This window comes from Brachyistius frenatus, unplaced genomic scaffold (genome assembly GCF_029030835.1).
Source record: "Brachyistius frenatus isolate BFR_SWC_R1_liver_20210118 unplaced genomic scaffold, ASM2903083v1 Contig_7, whole genome shotgun sequence".
Lineage (NCBI taxonomy): Eukaryota > Metazoa > Chordata > Actinopteri > Embiotocidae > Brachyistius > Brachyistius frenatus.
The window spans coordinates 5,003,378-5,021,707 of NW_027210606.1; the positions used below are offsets into that span (position 1 = coordinate 5,003,378).

Here is an 18,330-nt window from a genome sequence, read left to right on the forward strand (position 1 = left end):
CAGTCGCGTGCCAGAGGTGCATTCAGAGCGCAGGACAGTCGGAGGCAGATTCCGGGATCGCGCGAGTTTACGGGACATTCAATAGATAGATTGAATCAAATATGAAACTGACTTGACTGCTTTTCATTGAACTACTAGTGTTCATTTTTCTCTCGAGCTGTAGGCTATGTTACGCAATTTGTTAACTTTGTTTTGTTCACATTATTTTCTCTTTTATTTGAACCTTTTCAAAAAAATGATGGGTGCTTGTTTTAAAAAAAAAAAAATTCAACTCAGGCTATTACTTAATGACGTCCTTTTATAAAAGGCACTTTAACTTGTTAAAAGGTGCAGCACAAATAAATTGCCTTTGCCTCAATATGTGTCACAGTAGTAATGGTGTTACGTCAACAAGTTTAAGGTTAATGAGACAGAGATAATTTGAGGACCGGGAAAGTGTGTGTATGTGTGTGTCCCTGGTGCAGGGCTAATTTAGACTAAAAGGGGCCAATGCCAGTCAGATTTAGGACAGGAAGTGGAACAGATGAAAGAAGACTTGATAAAATAAAGAAAAAAATATATAAAAAGTATGCGATTTGCCTGTGAATTATACTGAACCAATACCTGGCCAGCTTTTCAGTTACAGTGAGCTTCTTTTAAACAGGGCCGATTAACGTCTTAAGGGCCTGAATGAGCTGTTGGTCTCCATTTAGCCCCCCCCACCACCACCACCACCACCACCACACACACACACACACACACACATTGAGTTGGTGGTTACAATCAGATTGCACAAAAATGTATCTGAGAACAGCCATCTGAGAGTTTGTCTTTGGTAACTGTTTGGAAAAGGGAGCTTTGAAAACTGTTGGCAGGACGAGCCATGTGTCCTTCACAATCTATCATGAGCTGACATTAACCAATCACGTCAATGAAACACATAATGTTACAGTATGAAGATAGTTGGTTAGCATGTTGGTAGACATTGATGCTGTTTGCTGACGCTGTAGCAGCATCCATGCCGACCTCTATAGGAGCCGCCATAGTTGTGTTCGAATGAACAGTCGCTTCTCTCTGTCATCACATCTAAACTATGTCCATAATTTAGTTGTTGAGCTGTCAGTCATTAAGCCTTCACATGCATGTTGTTTTTCAAACAAAATATTACAATTTATTCAACATGAACAAATCTTTGAAAAGCATCACACACTGTACAGTTGTTTGTAGTACCACACGACTGACGATTGACTACACTTGTAAAATGATTTAAAGTGTCGATGAGCTGTGGATCAAATCTTAAAACTGCATTAATCAATATTGTTACATCAAAATTGAATCAAATAACTACATTTATTATGTGATGAACCCACATTCAAAAATAACTATGTTGCTCTGTGAAGCTTTTTAGCCTTGTTTAGCTGATTGTTTTGGATTCACAGCACATCTACTCTATAATTAAGTCTTAGCCGGCCTAATTCAAATGAGGCCATCTCATGTAATGAGCAGATTATATATACAACTCCACAAAGGTGAGTATTACAGTGACACTTCTGCAATTGTTACCAAACACTGCAGGGGACAGGCAGAGTAACTAGACTACAAACTGTAACTTTTAGGGCTTTAATTTTGTGATTCATCCATAACTGATGTCAAGAACCTGTTGCTCTTCCATGATAATTTTATATTTGCCCCATTATACCGAGAAAACAAGGTATTTTTTCCCAAAATAATGATAAATTAATACATTATTATCAGAAAACAACTCTTCTGTCCAGACATAAGGAGATAAAAACTCACAGGATTGAAGACATCATTGAAACCGTGGTCACTCTTGGCTTCAAGACACAGTGTAAGAAGAGAGAATATTAGAATATGTGGCCAGGAAACAAAGCCTTAAATGAACGCTCACCAATACTTCAGCCATAACTTTGTAAGATGATGGTCTGTGAGTTTGCTTTGGTGCTCTTTGGCCTCCCAGTGGTCAAACATAAGCTAATGCAGCTTTAACAAACAGCCAAAAAGTGATGCAAAGTTTCCACAGGATTTGTTGAAAACATGTCTTGTATTTATACATGCTTTAGCTGCATTTTTCTCAGTAAATATACCATTTTGATCATCTGTGCAAATAACCATTGAAGAGCTTGCAGACGAAATAATATCAAGTGTCATGTACTTAAAGTACCAAAAATATTTGTTGTTTATATAAACACAAATACATAAATTTACTTCACTTATAATAGCACAAACAATAACTTGATACAGAAACAGGTGCTCTCTCCACGGATGTGTTTATATACAGTGAGGGTACGCTTGAACATAAACTTTGAGTTGAGTGCTGAGTCCAGGTAATGTGCTTATACTTTCGGCTCCATATGTGCGTATAAAAGCCCTCCTGCACATCTGCTTCAGGCACTCCGGGCGCTGCCTGCGATAGGGCTCTGTCAGCTTACAGGGTGAGCCGGTGTAATAAGTGAGCAGAGCAAAGAGTGAATCAAAAGTCCTGTGGCTGCCGCACAAACTGAAGAGCAGGTTGTTCAGCTGAACACGAACACTAGTTGGGCCGTCTTCGCTTTGGTAGCTCAGAGTGAAGAAGATGTCCCGCTGGCCGCTGTCTCTGCAACAACACAGCAGTTACACAGTCACTTTGTGCACTGCTGTATATTTTTGCTTGTGCTATTGGGCGTGCCGTAGTGGAAAATAGTACAAGATTAAAATTGATTTGGCAATCACTTCCTGTGATAGTCAGTCTATTGAAAATCACAGAAATAGCTGTGTTTTCCTGTTTACTGAAATAAAAAAAATAATGGGCTTGAAGGTACAAAAAAAAGTCCTAAATAATAAAAATGGGGTAGCTTTTCAAAGTAGGTTACATCTTCTGTGGAAATAAGTGCTTTAAATGTTTTTTTAATGATATAAATTCAATACACTGTATGCCCAAAAACTCCAATCGTAAGATCGCGTGTTTCTTTGAGGGGCCGATTTCACATCGTAATTGATGGGTTGATGGATAAATTCAATAGAATTCACTGGGTGAGCTTAAAAACCTTTTTTTCAAAAAAAAAAATTAACCTTTATGAGGAAACAACACATAAAATTGCAGAAAATTATGAAAAGCGTTAGACTACCTGATTAGGAAGGTTCCCAGTAGTGCCTGTCTGAGTATTTCATGTCCCTCCTCCATGGTCATTGGCCCCCAGTAGTAACCACTGTGTTGGAGCTGCTGGTAAGTGCGTTTCACTAATTTATACTCTGCTTGGCTGCTGAATGGATGGAGGTGTGTTGGCAAGCTATCAGCGTCAGCTCCGGTCACTGGCTACAGCAGAAATGGTATCAGAAATAATCAACATGTACAGACGATAAGATCTAAAAAAAACTTTTAACGTGCAAAAATCAAACTATTTTCTGGAGGCTTTTTAACTGCAGTCAAAACACAGCTGATGTCTCTGCCCACAGAAATCATGAAACTACTCTTATAATGTTCTGATTCTGAATAAATAAAGAGAATTGCGGACTTTTTTTGCCCTGGCGTTTGCCTCTCAGGTTACAAATTAGTTGAGGTTGTTGAGGCTGTATGCAGCCTGAAAGGGAAGTCACCAAAGTTTTATATTATATTGTTATCATTCTTATATTTACGCAAAATATTTGTACTTACAGTTCCTCTAAAATTATGCTAGAATTGTACATTAGCCAGACCCAACAGTAAAGCATACTGCTCTTTACAGTAAACATGCAAAACCAATAATCTATTAGAAGGTAACAGACAAACAATAATTTGAAGTAGTGTTTGTACAGTAGCAAACAATTTTCTTTTCTTTTTCTTTTCTAACTACAAAACGATCTAAACTTAAAGGAGTATTTTTGGCATTTTGCCTTTATTAGATAGGTGAAGCAGAGACAGACAGGACGTGGGAAAATAAAGCAGGGAAAGGAAATGCGTTAAAAGGTTAAGCCGACTGGGAATCAAACTGGGGATTCCCTGCTGTTACAATTTGTACCCATTTGGTATGTGTGACACTACTTTGCTTTTGGGTCACACAATTCTATTATTATTATTATTATTATTAATCTCATAATATGAGACCTGCCTTTTTTAAAAAAAAAAAAAAATTATCCTAAGTGACAACCAGGAATGCTGCAAGAACATGTTCTATCTAAGTGTTATCTGAAGGCAGCTGGACTCGCTCGTGGTCCTTCAAGAGGTTTCACTTCTCATCTAAATGGCTTCTTCAATGGGAGTCGTAAGCCTTTAACCTCTGGTGGAGTCGTTACCACCTCGAGAGACTTCTTCAGCATAAGAGGTTATAAAAACCTCAAACAAGTCCAGTTGCCTTCAGATAAAACTTCACACTGTTGAAGCCTTGGTAACAGAAACATGCAGATTAAATACCCTGTGCTCATATTCAAATTCCAATGAAAAACTCAGATATTTGTCTTTTGAAGTCGAATTTCCAAACAATGATGCTGTAACAACCCCAAAGACTTAGTGTGTGGGAACATCAGAGTGCTTTCTCTGAAAAATGTAATGCAGATAAACTCTGTTCCCAATAAAAACAAGGATGCGCACAGTCCATATTTATCATAAGCAGTGATTAGGTGTGTCCTGATCAACAAACAAATCATTTTTAATTTTTGCAGCTAGAAAGATATATTATTTTATATATTATGTTTGTGGGCCATTTGTAGTTGTATCTTTACAAATATAATAATAATTATCCTTAATATTAGTCCAAGTGGTTATCATATGTATTAATCATCATCATTATTATTATTATTATTAGTTATTATTATTATTATATAGTTCTTGGCTGGAACAAAAATTCATCCTGCATAATAACATAAAAACACTATTCTTAACATTTTGACCTAATTATTATTACTGTTGTTGTTTTATAGTGCAATAAAAACATATGTTCAATCATCTCATGGAATTTTATTGCTCACAAATATATTTATAACAGCTCATATTCTTAGTTTTAAGTAGGATTTTCAAATATCAAAAGATATGTCTGCAGTGACCCCTCAAAGTATAGTTCTGAAGCACCTGTACGTTCTTGTTCATACAACTTTATGCCCCTAATCAACTACAGTTTTACTTTTTACGCCACTATATTTATTTGTCAGCTGTGCCTGCTAATTATGTTAAAGATTTAGATCATTAATAAAAATGATCAAATTAATTGTGATGCATTAAATTGTTAAGATTACTCTCATCTTTACCAGCTGCAGCATTAAAGTGATACTGTGACATGAATGCATAAATAATGATATATATATATATTATTCTGAATTAGGTGTTTCTGCATGACGAGTAGTACTTATGTTCTTTCTACTTGTAACAGAGTACATTGTATTTCTATAGTCGTATCTCAATGGTTACTGGGTGTAACAGTTACAAAGCTAACTGTTATCTTACTCCAGCCATCTGTCCACTGTTTAAGAACCGATATCCTGAAGTAGTCAAATCCACAGTGATTCACAGTGAGTAAACCTTGAGTACTAACCTGGCCCCAGGATTCAGGTTCGTCCTCCAACTTGAATTTGCTCCAGCGCAGTAAATCTGGTTGCCTGTCCGTCGGCTTTTGGCTCTCTGTTTTGACCCTCTCTGGGCTCTGTCCTCGTTCCGGCCCGGCAGGTTCTTCAGGCGGTTTGCTCTGGCTCTCTGTCTCAGCTACGTGTCTCTTTTTCTGGCTCTGTACAACTGTTTTATTAAGATTGTCTCTGACCATCCTACAAAGGAGAATCCTCTTCTTGACGGCCTGTTGCTCCACTTTTCACCGGCAAGATTCTGCATCATTGACTCCTTTCTCATCAGTCATCTGCTCACTCCTCTTCAAAACTCCATGTTGATCAAGTTAATCAAGTTTTATTCATGAAGTGCACGAGGGGAGCGGATGTGGAAGTGCTCTGCTGTCTGTTCTTGAGGGACTCTCAATGAAAAAAAACACTGATGACCTGAAACACAGAAATGTGAACATCAACAATTACAGTCAAAACCCTTCATTTTTCCACGTTTCACCTGCAATAACTCTTTCTAATATAATGATTTGTTGTCATTTGGGGGCAGTGGAAAAAAGCTGTGAACACAACGTCAACAAATCTGTTTTATCTGCCCAGTGATGAATGTAAGTCCAATCTCCAGGTCTCTTAGCTTAATTTTTGGTCTCTAGCCACTCCTGAAGCTTTTTACCTGTTAAATATGCCACTATCGTCAACATCTACTATTGCAAAGGAAGGAGATATCCTGTACTTGGTTTGAACGACACATTTCTGTGCCCACAATGGCTGCCTTGGTTATTCTTGAACAATAGGGGCAATGTTAGGGCAGTATGCGATGACAAGACCAAATCTGCAATTGTCCATATCTGTACGATCTGTCACTGCTGCTGCACAGTGACAGATAGGTTTGTCAGTTGTGGGATCATTTCAAAAGTTAATGTTGAAACCTACAAATATAAATGGAAAGAAGTACAAATAACATGACTTAGAACCGAAAACAGCCAAATAATGAGCTGGAACTCATTGTTTCGCTGCGAACTGTTGCAACATATATCACCTAGTGTGTGTGTGTGTGTGTGTGTGTGTGTGTGTGTGTGTGTGTGTGTGTGTGTGTGTGTGTGTGTGTGTGCGTGTGCGCGTGTGCGTGTGTTGCTGACAATAAGCCACATGTCTGTGTATCATAAATCCCTAGGAAAGACAGATGTCACAGTTATTTACAGAAGAGTACTTTCAATTTCTCAGTCAAGCGAGACAAAAAAAAAGGCTGTGGTTTTCCTGCACGGTAAGGCTGTCTAATTATGCACATGTTGTCATTTTCATTGAACTCACTCAAGTTTGAGTGATTCGTTTTGCTAAAACGCTTTTTCAGAGAAAAGTCAAGATGTTGCATGACACAAACAAAACAGGCTAAACATACAAATACAATGTATGAATCCAAACTTTACAAGAAGTAAGTCTCCATAATATTTTATTTCTTCTCAAGTAGTACTGTATGGACGAAATAGGTATATACTGTGCTTGTATGAGTATATAACTGCAGTATTTGTATTTTCCTATTTTTTTAAGTTTGTTTTATTTTCACTTAAATGGTGAATAGTGCGGATAAAATATTACCCTGTATTCTTAAACAACCCAGCTGCTTCAGCACGTAAACTGATTAATTGAATTGATTTGTAATCAGTAACTCCTGGATCTATTCCTCTGCCCACTCTATCACACAGTGCAGTCTGTTAGTTTTGTATAAATATTACTCAGTGTGATAGTTCGGTGCTCCATCACACAATATTTGAAATTAAATGAAGGTGAAACAAGGTTTAACTTACAGATTGAAGTTTTTATTTGAAGTACCTTGCTGCACAGCTCCAAATATAAACCTTCAATCTGTAAATTAAGCACAAACCAGGCACAGCTGGAGTATCCCGTTGGTTTGAAGTGGATGCTTACACACAAAAATGTTAACTAATAAACGTCTAATTTGAGACATTTGAGAAATGTGCAGGAGTTCATAAACAAGAAAAGTCTGTGAATTAGTTGCGAAGATGTGCAAAACATTATCAGAAAAAAGGGGACGCATGTAAAAGAAAAAGTGCAACAAAACTTTGAAAAGTGGATAAAATACCCCTACAAATTCATCTGTCATTCTTAAACCATTTTTTTTTTTTTTAATTTTAGTAAAGTGGTAATGACGTTGGGTTGTTGCACTGGAAAGTTTGTTAGAACTTTCCATACCTGACGGAAAATAACTTTTCTTGATATGTTTGTTTATATTTCAGTATTACACAAATTTAAGGATTACAGTTACACGGTTGACTTTTGATCCTTGTTGACTTCAGTTGGCTCTCTGGATTTGCAATACCGGCGCACAGTTTAGCACAAACTTTTTGTTATAAATCTGGTTGATTGATTAATTAGGCCATGACATAGAAAGTCTACTCACATTAGCAGCCGCCTGGTTCAGTCCAAACATCAGCGAGCTGCAGTCACCTTCTCTGCAGGAGGTTGCTGCTCGATTGGTTAAGAAACATATTGCTTTCGGTTTAACTGTTACTGCTGAAGGCGGAGCCGCTGCATCCAGCAATTACATGACTTGTTAAAATGCGATATGCTGGGCTGTAACATAGTCACTGACGCCGGTTATTTAAGGAGGAATTGTGTTGATGGAGGGAGTACGCGCTCGCGCACTCACAACACGCACACTCGCTCGTCTTTCACTTTCGTTTAGACCCGCCGATTATTTTAAATCACGTGATCTGCCAGCAGGTTGTGTGTGTGTGTGTGTACTTTGTGTGTGTGTGTGTGTGTGTGTTATATGTCATTTACTCAAAAAAATACATGCAATTTACTTCCTATGCACAAAATTAATAGATTTTTTTTTAATTATTATTTTTGGCATATACTTTATGAGGACAATTGTTTAACTTCTGAGTGCAAATAATCTTATATTTCAGTAAAAAAAAAAATTGTGTGCCTAGAAGCTCATTAATATGTGTAGCAAAAAAACAAAAAACATCACCCTCATATGAACAGGTGAGTGAAACGTTTTTGCAACTTTAAGTATCAAAACATGACAGTGAAACAAAAGTGGAGAGTGGATCTAGCTTATATTTCATCTAAATGAGTTCAACAATCCTAAAAGCTCAGATGTGATCTTTGTTGCATTCCTTAATTATGCAAACTGTGTAAGGATTCTGATTATTTGACAACATGTCTTGCAGAAGATACTTTCAATGCCCCTTAACAATCTTACAAAATGTGACTGACCAAGTTATCCAAACCATCAAAGTGGAGTCTTCAATAAAATAGCATATTAAAAGTAAATGAAATATAAGGACGATTGGTTGCAGAGTCGTCAGCCATAGATGGTTTCATGTGGCGAGACAATCTTACCACAATGTCCAGGATGCCATAGTAACCACAATGACTTCTCATAATATCACTAAATAATGATCAGACAGCACAGACAAAGCATTTATTCGTCAGCTGTCAACTTTGTCACACTCAGTGGTGCTGTTATTTCCTTCACATCATCAATAATGCTCAGTGAGCATAAACATCGCTGTAACAGGTCACTCTTTCAGGCCGTGGTCGTCTGGTTTTCTTTTTTGTTTTGTCTGTGCATCAAGTAGGCAGCAGCTGTTACTGCCAAGATCCCGTAAGTAGCCAATACACACTGCAAGAGAAGGACATATTTCTGACTGTGAGGATTTGATATGTAATAACTTTACAAAGCTGTGCGTGTAGGTCTCTGTAAGTGTGCACATCACGTACATTTCGCCGACCCTGCAGAGTGTAGCTGTTAATGTACTTTCGCCAGCCAGTCAGTTCCACAGAAGATGGCACTTCAATGCCAAACAGCTGCCTCTGAAACACATACAGGAAGAGTAACAGGAAGCACTGCAGTCAGAAGTCTTGATAGTTTTACACATTTTTCCATGACATGATATAAATAATGGTCAAGGGCAAACTGCATTTCATCTCACGGAAACGCAACATGAATTAAAAGAATTGAAGTACACAAAAGAAAAAGAAAAAAAATCAAGACACATCCTCAAGGAATCCAACCCCGTGTCAGATATCCTTGGAGTGATAAAAAGCACATGTTGCCGTCAAAATGAATGTGAAAGTGTCACATTAAATGATTGGAACTTGTATTCAGTTGATCAGACATCAATAAACCGGCAATGATAATAATCCTTGCTTTGGCGAAAATGTTGCACACGGCCAGCAATTTGAAAACTATGAGAATAAATTTAGTGATTTCTTTGCAGTAACCAAAGAACTCCGAGCTGAATACTTTTGCCTGTTGAAACAGGCTGACGAGCATGATGGGGCAAAACTGGGATGACAGACTGGTTTACGGTCATGAGAATCACATTCGAGAAGCTATTGGAATGGAATGAAACTGAATTATTCATCAGTCCGGACATATTGTGCACAGAGCTCAGTCTTAAACTGTGGGAGAAAAGCTGAAAGCTCAAATTTCCCTAAAACATCTTCACATATGCTGAGCAAAATGTATATAATGTATGTACAAATATATATATATAAAACAAATATATACAAATATATAAAACAAAATACATATAATATTTTCCAAACTACAGACAAAAAAAAAAGTTTTGTACTATACTTATATGCTACATGTCACTAAAAGTGCTGTTTAAGCATCTCTTAAACTCATTAATTAACACGTTACATCTCATTTGCTTCATGCACACAAACACCAAGGTGTTAAACCAGCAAATTTGTAGTTTTAGAGGAGATCATGTGTTGGTTGGACTTCAGCTGTTCAGCTTACACTATTTGTGCCAATATAAACCTCCTGGCTAATGCGTCAGACAGTCTTGTGTAGCCTAGGCCTACTACATGACAGCAAAAAATGATAAAACATCCATCAACACTTTGAAAACGTAGCTGGGCATTTGTCGTCTTCTTTGGATCCCATAAAGTGAAGAATTCATGTAGGTTTACAGCACACGAGGGGGAGATGCAAGAATTCATGTGAAGAAGGAAATAGTTTCCATCATGAACATTCGACTTGCACGAAATGTGCCCGGGGGTGAATTGAGACGGAGCGGCAGCAAAGCTGACAAAGCTGCTCCGCTCAGTAATGCTGATTCTTCTATCAGCAGAGTCCGGAGAAAATCCCATTTTCTCTCAAACCCTGATACAGATTCAGTGACATGAAACCACACAGTCTGCAGGAGCATCACAGATCAGAAGATGTCTGCTTCAATCATTTACAAACAGCAGCTGCGTTGTGGGTTTCTCCTGATTTTATTAAGAGCGTAGTAAGAATGGTTCTGTTGTAGATCAATGTTCCACTGATGTCAACAAACCCGACGGATCATCTGCAGAAATGCAGCCCTACAACTGACTCTTACATTTTACACTGAACACATAATCACTTCATTTTTTTTCATCCGTGCATACAGGAGATTTTTCCCCAAAAATAAATTTGTTGCTGTTATTTCTTAAGCTAATTAAAAAAAGCTTATATCTTACTGACTGGATTTCACAGTTCCCCTCGCCAACTGTGTTGAAATAGGCAAGAGTCTGAGGAAGAGACAAAAATAACACTGAAACTTTAAGGTTTTGTTCTTCATTCAAAATCACACTGACATTTTTAGTAAATCTTCATTTTGTAATAATTCTGATAACTTACTGCAACTGCAGGTCATGTGGTTTGCTCCATATATTTAGATTGGGATGATAGCTTTTTGAAAGATGATCTAATATTGTATACTTGTGTTTTTTTAACTTCCTTTTACAAACACCATTTCCCATACGCCCTAAAACTTTATAATTAAAAGTTATGGCTTGATGGACGAGGTCAGCTCATCAGCGGCACTTCATTCAGGTTGTGTCTTCACAATTCACAAAAAGAAACAAGATTTAAATAAGTTTTATATGTGATGAAATTAACATTAACTCTACTTAAAGTCTTGAGCAAACAAACTTGATTATTTTCAAATCACCAGTGCTTCTTTTAGGAAAAATAAATAAAAAGAAGAAAAACCTGCACTGTACTTAATAGACAATGATAAAAAAAAAAAAGTATAATCCAGAGGATGTTACTAACATTAAGTCATAGCCTACCTCAAGAATATGTCATAATGCTAAGATTCATTATTATTTAGAAACCAAAAGGAAAACGATATTGCTTTCAATGAAAACGGACTTATTCCCTTTAAGCAAGACAGTAAATGAATGTAAAAACTACATTCATCATTGTGAAACCTTAAATTGAAAAGTGATCACCTTGCATATTTTCCTTTTATGTTTGTATTTGATAGAATTGATCAACTTTAAAGCCTCTATAAATGATATTTTAAGTGATTACAATGCATCAAATATCAGCGGACTCTGCAGCTTCCCTCGGTTTTACAGAGTTTTAAATCAGGGCTCTTCAACGTTTTTCAGGCCAAGGACCCCCAAACTGACAGAGAGATGGAGCAGGGACCCCCTACTATATATATATTGTATAAAATTGTGTTTTATATTAAACTGGAGGAGTGCAGGAGGCTTGGAGGGACGGGTCCAGGCTAGTCCGACTCTGTGAGTGAACCGGTGTCCAGCTTGAGAGAGCTGCTGTGTGTCGCTGAATGTGTGTATTTCTGACTGAAAGATAACATCTTCTGCCTCCACGTATCCATTCGCTACAAGATGTTGGATTCATGTTAATGTGTATTTAAAGACATTTCAATTTGTGGGAAAAAAAAATTTGAAAAAAAAACCAACAAAAAAAATAGTCTAATCAACCAAAAATGTCACAACCCCCGTCAGTACCTACGCGGACCCCCTAGGGGTCGCGGAACCCCTGTTGAAGACCTCTGTTTTAAAGAAACTCTTAGCTCACTAAAACTCCCAGCCATGTTGGTATGGTGGCACGGTGGGGAAGTTTAGAGTACAGTTTGGTGCACAAGAAAAATACAAAGGAGACAGATAACAACTGATCTGATATACTTTCTTTTTACCAACACGTACTCACCAACAGCGGCTGCAGTCATTAGTTCATATTCTTGCTTCCACCCTTAAGTGCATATCTGGAGAACTACAACGTATGTCCACTAGAGGGCAGAAGAAGCCCGCACGCAGCTTGTTTTTGCTGCCCCTAAGTGGATATAATATAATTCACCAGATATCCTGCAAGATATCGCAAATTTAAAGATGCATATATAAGCAGGTAAGAAACACTTCTTTGATGACTTCATGAAAGTAAATAAATAAATCCTCTCCTGCCTGATGGAAGTTAGGTCTGCATCCCACAGCTGATGCTTCATTATTGATTAATTGACGCATCTTTATCTGCACTATTTGTAAAAAGTAAAAATCATACATATATGTGAGGTTAATAAGCGTTGTTTATACAGCGTATATATTTTGAGGGCCCTTATATGTTATTGTATTGCATTTATTCTTTTATTCACATTTGTTTCACTGCTTCCTAGCTGATGTATTTTACTGCTGCAGCGCGAATTTAGCTTCAGGAGATCAATACAGCTGCACGATAAAGCCACAAGCAATAAAGGCAATATTTTTTTTATGAAAGGTGCTTCACTGGCTGTGTAGGTCCTTTCGAGGAAAAGATAAGTAAAAACAGGGAAGAAGGGTATTTACAGCTTATCGACAACGACATTGTAAATAACCTAAATAACGTATAATATAAATAGCCTATATAAACATTATCACGTATAGCCTGCAAATATATTAGAAATATAAATCTTTCAAATCGGGTTATCTTCATTCTCCTGGTGTCAGTGCTCTTTTTAATTCCCTCCCTCCTCTGCAGACTTCACTGAAGTTCCTACCTTCACCTCTGAGATCAGATGACCGAAACTGGTGAGGGGGATCCGCGTTTTAACAGGAGACGTCGGCATGACTGGAGACAGGTTAAATACAAAATAAAAACGTAACGTTAACGCTGTTTGTCCTTCCTCACACGTTCACTCTGCAGTCTAACATGTTGACGGTGCCGGCTGATACTTACTGCTGCAGGACGAGACACTTACAACAACATTGTCGTGCATTGAGACTGTGTTCCGGTATTTTGGACGGACAGCACGTTCAGACCAATCACGTGTTTCTATTTAAAGTACAGACCAATAGGCTGTGGACTGATGGGCGGGACTTACAGTCGGTTACACGAGCTGCAGATAGCCGACCAGTGCCCGTTATTCTTCCATTGAGCCAGCAGAGGGCGCAAGATCACAGTTTATGACAAGGCATGTCCTCCTGCATACAGTTTGAAACCAAATAAATAGGAACATAACTTTAAAAAGAACATTAAACCTGTAATTTACTTGAAAAATTCCCAATATTTTCTTGAGAGAAGCTTGTATGTAACTTTTAATTCTCAGGAAATTATCTGAAAGAGCCTAACTTGAATTGGTTAGTGAATTTTTGAGGCAACTATTACTGACTTTATAGCATATTGTATTGATGTTTACTTTATACTTAAGCTCCACTACATTTCAGAAAGACATATTGTACTTTACCATAAGTTACATTTAGGCTATTTAAAACCTATGGTATAGGCTACTTTTTACACTAAAAGTATACGACAAGCTTATAAAATACAACACATTATTAAACATCTCAGAGGGATTTATTTAAATGACTGTTCAAGGGCTAACGAGGTAAAATTGTCAGGCTATTTCACAAAGAAGATATAAAAAAAATTACGTACATTTACCTGATAATACTTCTATACTTTTATTTAAGTATGATTTTACATGCAATGCATTTACTTGTAATATATTTAAATGCAGTAACATACATAATTGCCATGGAACATTTTTACACTGTGTTACTCACTTACCTAAATAAAAGATCTATTGTTGCTTTATACTTGTACACAAAACAGAAACAACTGAAACATATTTCTAGATTATTATTGCTTAGATGTTCATATTGTATAATGTTGGAACACATTTTTTTTAACTTCTTCTAAAGTCTTAACTTAAAAAAACAACAACTAGCAACTATAACTAAAAGGGTGGAATATAAGTCCAATTTATATGTTCATACAACTGCAACTACAGCTTGAAAGTATCTTCAGCTGCTGGTAGACTCCAACCAACAATATTAACCATCTTCATCCATCTCATTATAATTAATACCAATAACCATTTCTGCCCAAAGAATTAACAGTTTCATACAAGCAAATTAGAATATTTCTGGAATTTTTAAAATGAAGGGGACCTGTGACATGAAGCAGACTTAATTTTACAAAGGTTAGCAGTCTGCAGTCTATTGTGATCAAAATGAATATAAGCCTGAGGGCAAACAAGCAAATCAGTGCAAAACATGCAAGCCCAACTCAACATAGAGAACAGTAACGATGCTGGTTAAAACTGGAACTTTAGCTTTATTACATGATTTATTTTTAGGTTTTGTATTTCACTGAGGCTTTTTGTCCTAAAAGTATTTTTGTGTTCAGGGACTGAAGGTCTAAACTAAAAGGTCTGAAGCGGTGAAATTGCTTTGATTAAAGAGTTGTTTTCCAAACTTACAGACAGCGAACACACCCTCCTTTCATAGAATTTGGTCATTTATGGAAGAAAACTGGCAAAGCTCCAAGTACATCCCTGTTTATTTTTTCATCTTCCCACTCTTGCCACCACAGTTCATGTTCACTGCTGAACTGCTGACTACACCGTCACCTCCACCAGTGGTGAGGAGTGAGGTGTGCTTTCAGAGAAAAAGGAGGGGTGAGACTGAAATTTGGATCAGGTTCAGGACAACAGTCTGGACAGGTCTGCACAGAGTTCTTCATCCTCCCTGGAAATACATCCTTGGATGTCCACACCCTATTTATTCCCCGTTTGTATCAATGGCTGCTGGCGGACTGCATAATCCCATTAAACAGTCACTGCAACAACCAGTGTCTCACGCAACTCGTCAAGTCAAATTTATATCATGAAGCCAAAATCTGAAATTTCCCCAAAGGGGATTACAGGCTCCAGAAACACCCTTTATCCTGACACCTCCTTTTCCATATGTCTGTTACACAAGCTTGTTCTTTTTAAGTTAACTGTATATCAGTAAATCAAACAGCATTCAAACAGGCAGGACCACTAATCCTTTGAGAAGTTACACAAGGTTATAACTTGTCTAAGTCTATGGACCTCATTTTTATAACCCCGTTTCCAAATAATTTGGGATGCCTTTGGAAATGTGTTTGTACAATGATAATAATTTGGACATATTATTAGATTAATTAGATTAGTATTTGACTGATTTTAGACACCTTTTGCTTTCTTCATATTATACTGAATTGTTTGGGATATTTTTGCAATATTTACAAAAATATAAATGAGTGAAATATAATAAAAACATGATTAACATAAAATTTGAAAATTATTTGTGAAACATTCAAAAAACATCAGTAAAATATTTGACAAAAATGAGGAAAATATAAAAAAAAAAAGTTTAAAAGAATTTCTGAAAAATAACCAAACATTATCAATAAATTGTCAGAAAATAATTAGGAATTCATCAGAAAGACTACAGGTAAAATATCCCGAAAATTACCAGTAAAACATCTGAAAGAAATATCAAAATGTATAGAAATGGGAAAAAAGCAGACAGAAATTCATAAGTAATGCCGAAACATCAGTGAAATATCAGAATTTCTTTTAAAACATCCTAAAAATATCAGTAAATTATCCAACCTTTGCAAAATATATTAAACCAAATATCTAAAAATCCATAAACCCTTTAGATCTACCTGCTCTATCCTGTCTAGGCTCAGGGGGGCAGCTGACTTTGGGTGAGAGGCAGGGTACACTATGGACAGGTTGCCAGTCCATCGCAGTACAGGACCAACACAGAAAGATAGGCAACCATTCATGCTCACATAAATATCTGAAAAAATATCAGTAAACATAGCCGGGTAGATTATATTTTAATCTCAAAACGAGGTCAAATGCAAGCAATTGTTTGTGTTTTGATACACAGACGCAGAGACAGGTGGGGGTTCATTTCAAGAGCAGCACACAAATTACAGGTGGTCAGTGAAGCTTCATATCTATCTATCATAGTTGGTTTGGTGCACCAAATCAAACATTGTACATGATTTCTACAAGACAATAATCTGTATAATACAAATATTATATTTTGGATGAGTCAGTACAGCCAAACTCTGTAGGCAGGTGACAGATGAACACCTTTTTAAACCCCCTTTCTCACATGAAACCTGTGACATCGCAGGTTCAAATGTTCCAGTGAGGCAGTGGTTTCCATCCTTCACACATATAGTAACCTCCTACACATAACGTGGTCGTTCCAGACAGATTCAAGGCAGGCAAAGTCTTTGATTTAAATGTAATCAAAGGGACCACCCAACCACCTGAATTAAAAACAGATCTGTAGAACTTTTAACACACAGTTGAACTAAATCTCTGTTATTGTTTTATGGAGATTAACAAGAAAAGTATCATAAATGAATTGTGCTTTTACAAATGCCAAAATATAGATTACACAGAAACACCTCTGGGTCTGACTGTTGTTAGTGTTTAAAATATGCAGTTATCATCACACATCTGTCCCAAATATATGGGCCAGTAAGGGCCTACTGAACCTACTATGCAACCTATAGTGGCCGTTGTAATTAAGACAAGAGCAAAGCAAAGTGAAGTTAATTTACTAGGAAACGTTACGTTCTTCCTAATCCTAATCAAGTAGTTTTGGTACCTTAACCAGGAAACCAACAGTGACATCACCCATTGGTTTCTGATCTGCTGTTCTGAAGCCTCAAGTTTGTAATTTTTGCCGTTTCCATCTTGAGATTTTGGAGCCAGAAGTGACCGTATTTGGACTTTCTGGGGAGGATCGAGCGGTGAATCCGACTTGATCTGATTGGTAACCTGAGGACACTACATCCCGCCCACCTACAGCAGAACACTTATTACACCACAGGCTTGTCAATCAAACAGACCCCCCCCCCAAAAAAAAAAAACCCCAACAACAACAACAAATAACTATCGCTTTTTGAGGCCTAATATCTAATCAATGATGGAATTAATTTCCGATGGATCTCCAGAATACTGATCAGAAGGAGTGACTTTAGTGAATGACACCATCATGACTTGTGGAAAAAATGTATTGACTTTAATGATAGAAGTTGAATGGGCGTCTACGGAGACTCTTTGGGCATACCCTTAGTGGCCCACTGTGGTATTGCTTTACTTGTCAGACCTGGAAGCTACGTCCACTTTTATACAGTCTACGGTCTTAACCTAATCACGCTGTGACAGTGTCACGTTAGCCATGTGTTTATTATTGTTACCAAGGCGACAAAGGTCCAATACGCCTGTTGCTGTTATTGTTATTGTAATGCTCCTATTATGTTAATAGTGGCCTTCTTAACCTGCCAGTAGGTTTAACAGGCCTCTACAAGCCCATATATTTGGGACAGATGTGTGATAATAACTGCCAGTTGAATACAACAGTTAAGCCGGCGTGTAAATACTGGATCTGTATGTAACGTTTGCCAACACTAGATAATCTGAATCACTGTAAGAATGATCCTAGCAGACCACAACTGTTGCAGCAACTTTAGTGAGCTAAATGAGATTCACTCTTTAAAACTCACATTTTTAGTTCAAATGATTAAAGCTGCAAAAATTTAATTTTAGCCACTGGGGGACAGAATAACCTAAAAACAAATTTATAGTCAAATTATCAAAGTTGTGTCGGCTGGCATGTTAGAAAACTCTCCTAACCTCTTGAGGGGTTGAAATGTGTGGTTGGGGCCATATTGACCTCCACTGTACTTGTCATTTCCCCAGAAACCAACAGGAGCTCCAAAGCTGAAGTTATTAGTCGATTAATCAATTTGTCACTTGCCCA

The 18,330-nt window shown here is 37.2% G+C and overlaps 1 protein-coding gene across 1 annotated transcript; it reads right to left on the minus strand.

Annotated features, from left to right (window-relative positions):
• Positions 1-1,149: 1,149 nt before the first annotated feature.
• socs1b (suppressor of cytokine signaling 1b) lies at positions 1,150-5,945 on the minus strand. The gene is made up of 3 exons (XM_069689732.1): positions 5,481-5,945; positions 3,105-3,292; positions 1,150-2,593 (listed from the first exon to the last, which is right to left on the minus strand). The coding sequence occupies exons 1-3, from the start codon at positions 5,703-5,705 to the stop codon at positions 2,269-2,271; spliced, it is 738 nt and encodes a 245-aa protein (XP_069545833.1). The 5' UTR covers positions 5,706-5,945; the 3' UTR covers positions 1,150-2,268.
• Between the last annotated feature and the right edge of the window lie 12,385 nt (positions 5,946-18,330).

Coding starts and splice junctions, on each gene's coding strand:
- socs1b (XM_069689732.1), bottom strand. CDS start 5,705: ATGGTCAGAGACAATCTTAATAAAACAGTTGTACAGAGCCAGAAAAAG. Junction 3,293..5,480: donor AACCTGAATCCTGGGGCCAG/GTTAGTACTCAA, acceptor TTTCTGCTGTAG/CCAGTGACCGGAGCTGACGC. Junction 2,594..3,104: donor CTGGGAACCTTCCTAATCAG/GTAGTCTAACGC, acceptor GTGTTGTTGCAG/AGACAGCGGCCAGCGGGACA.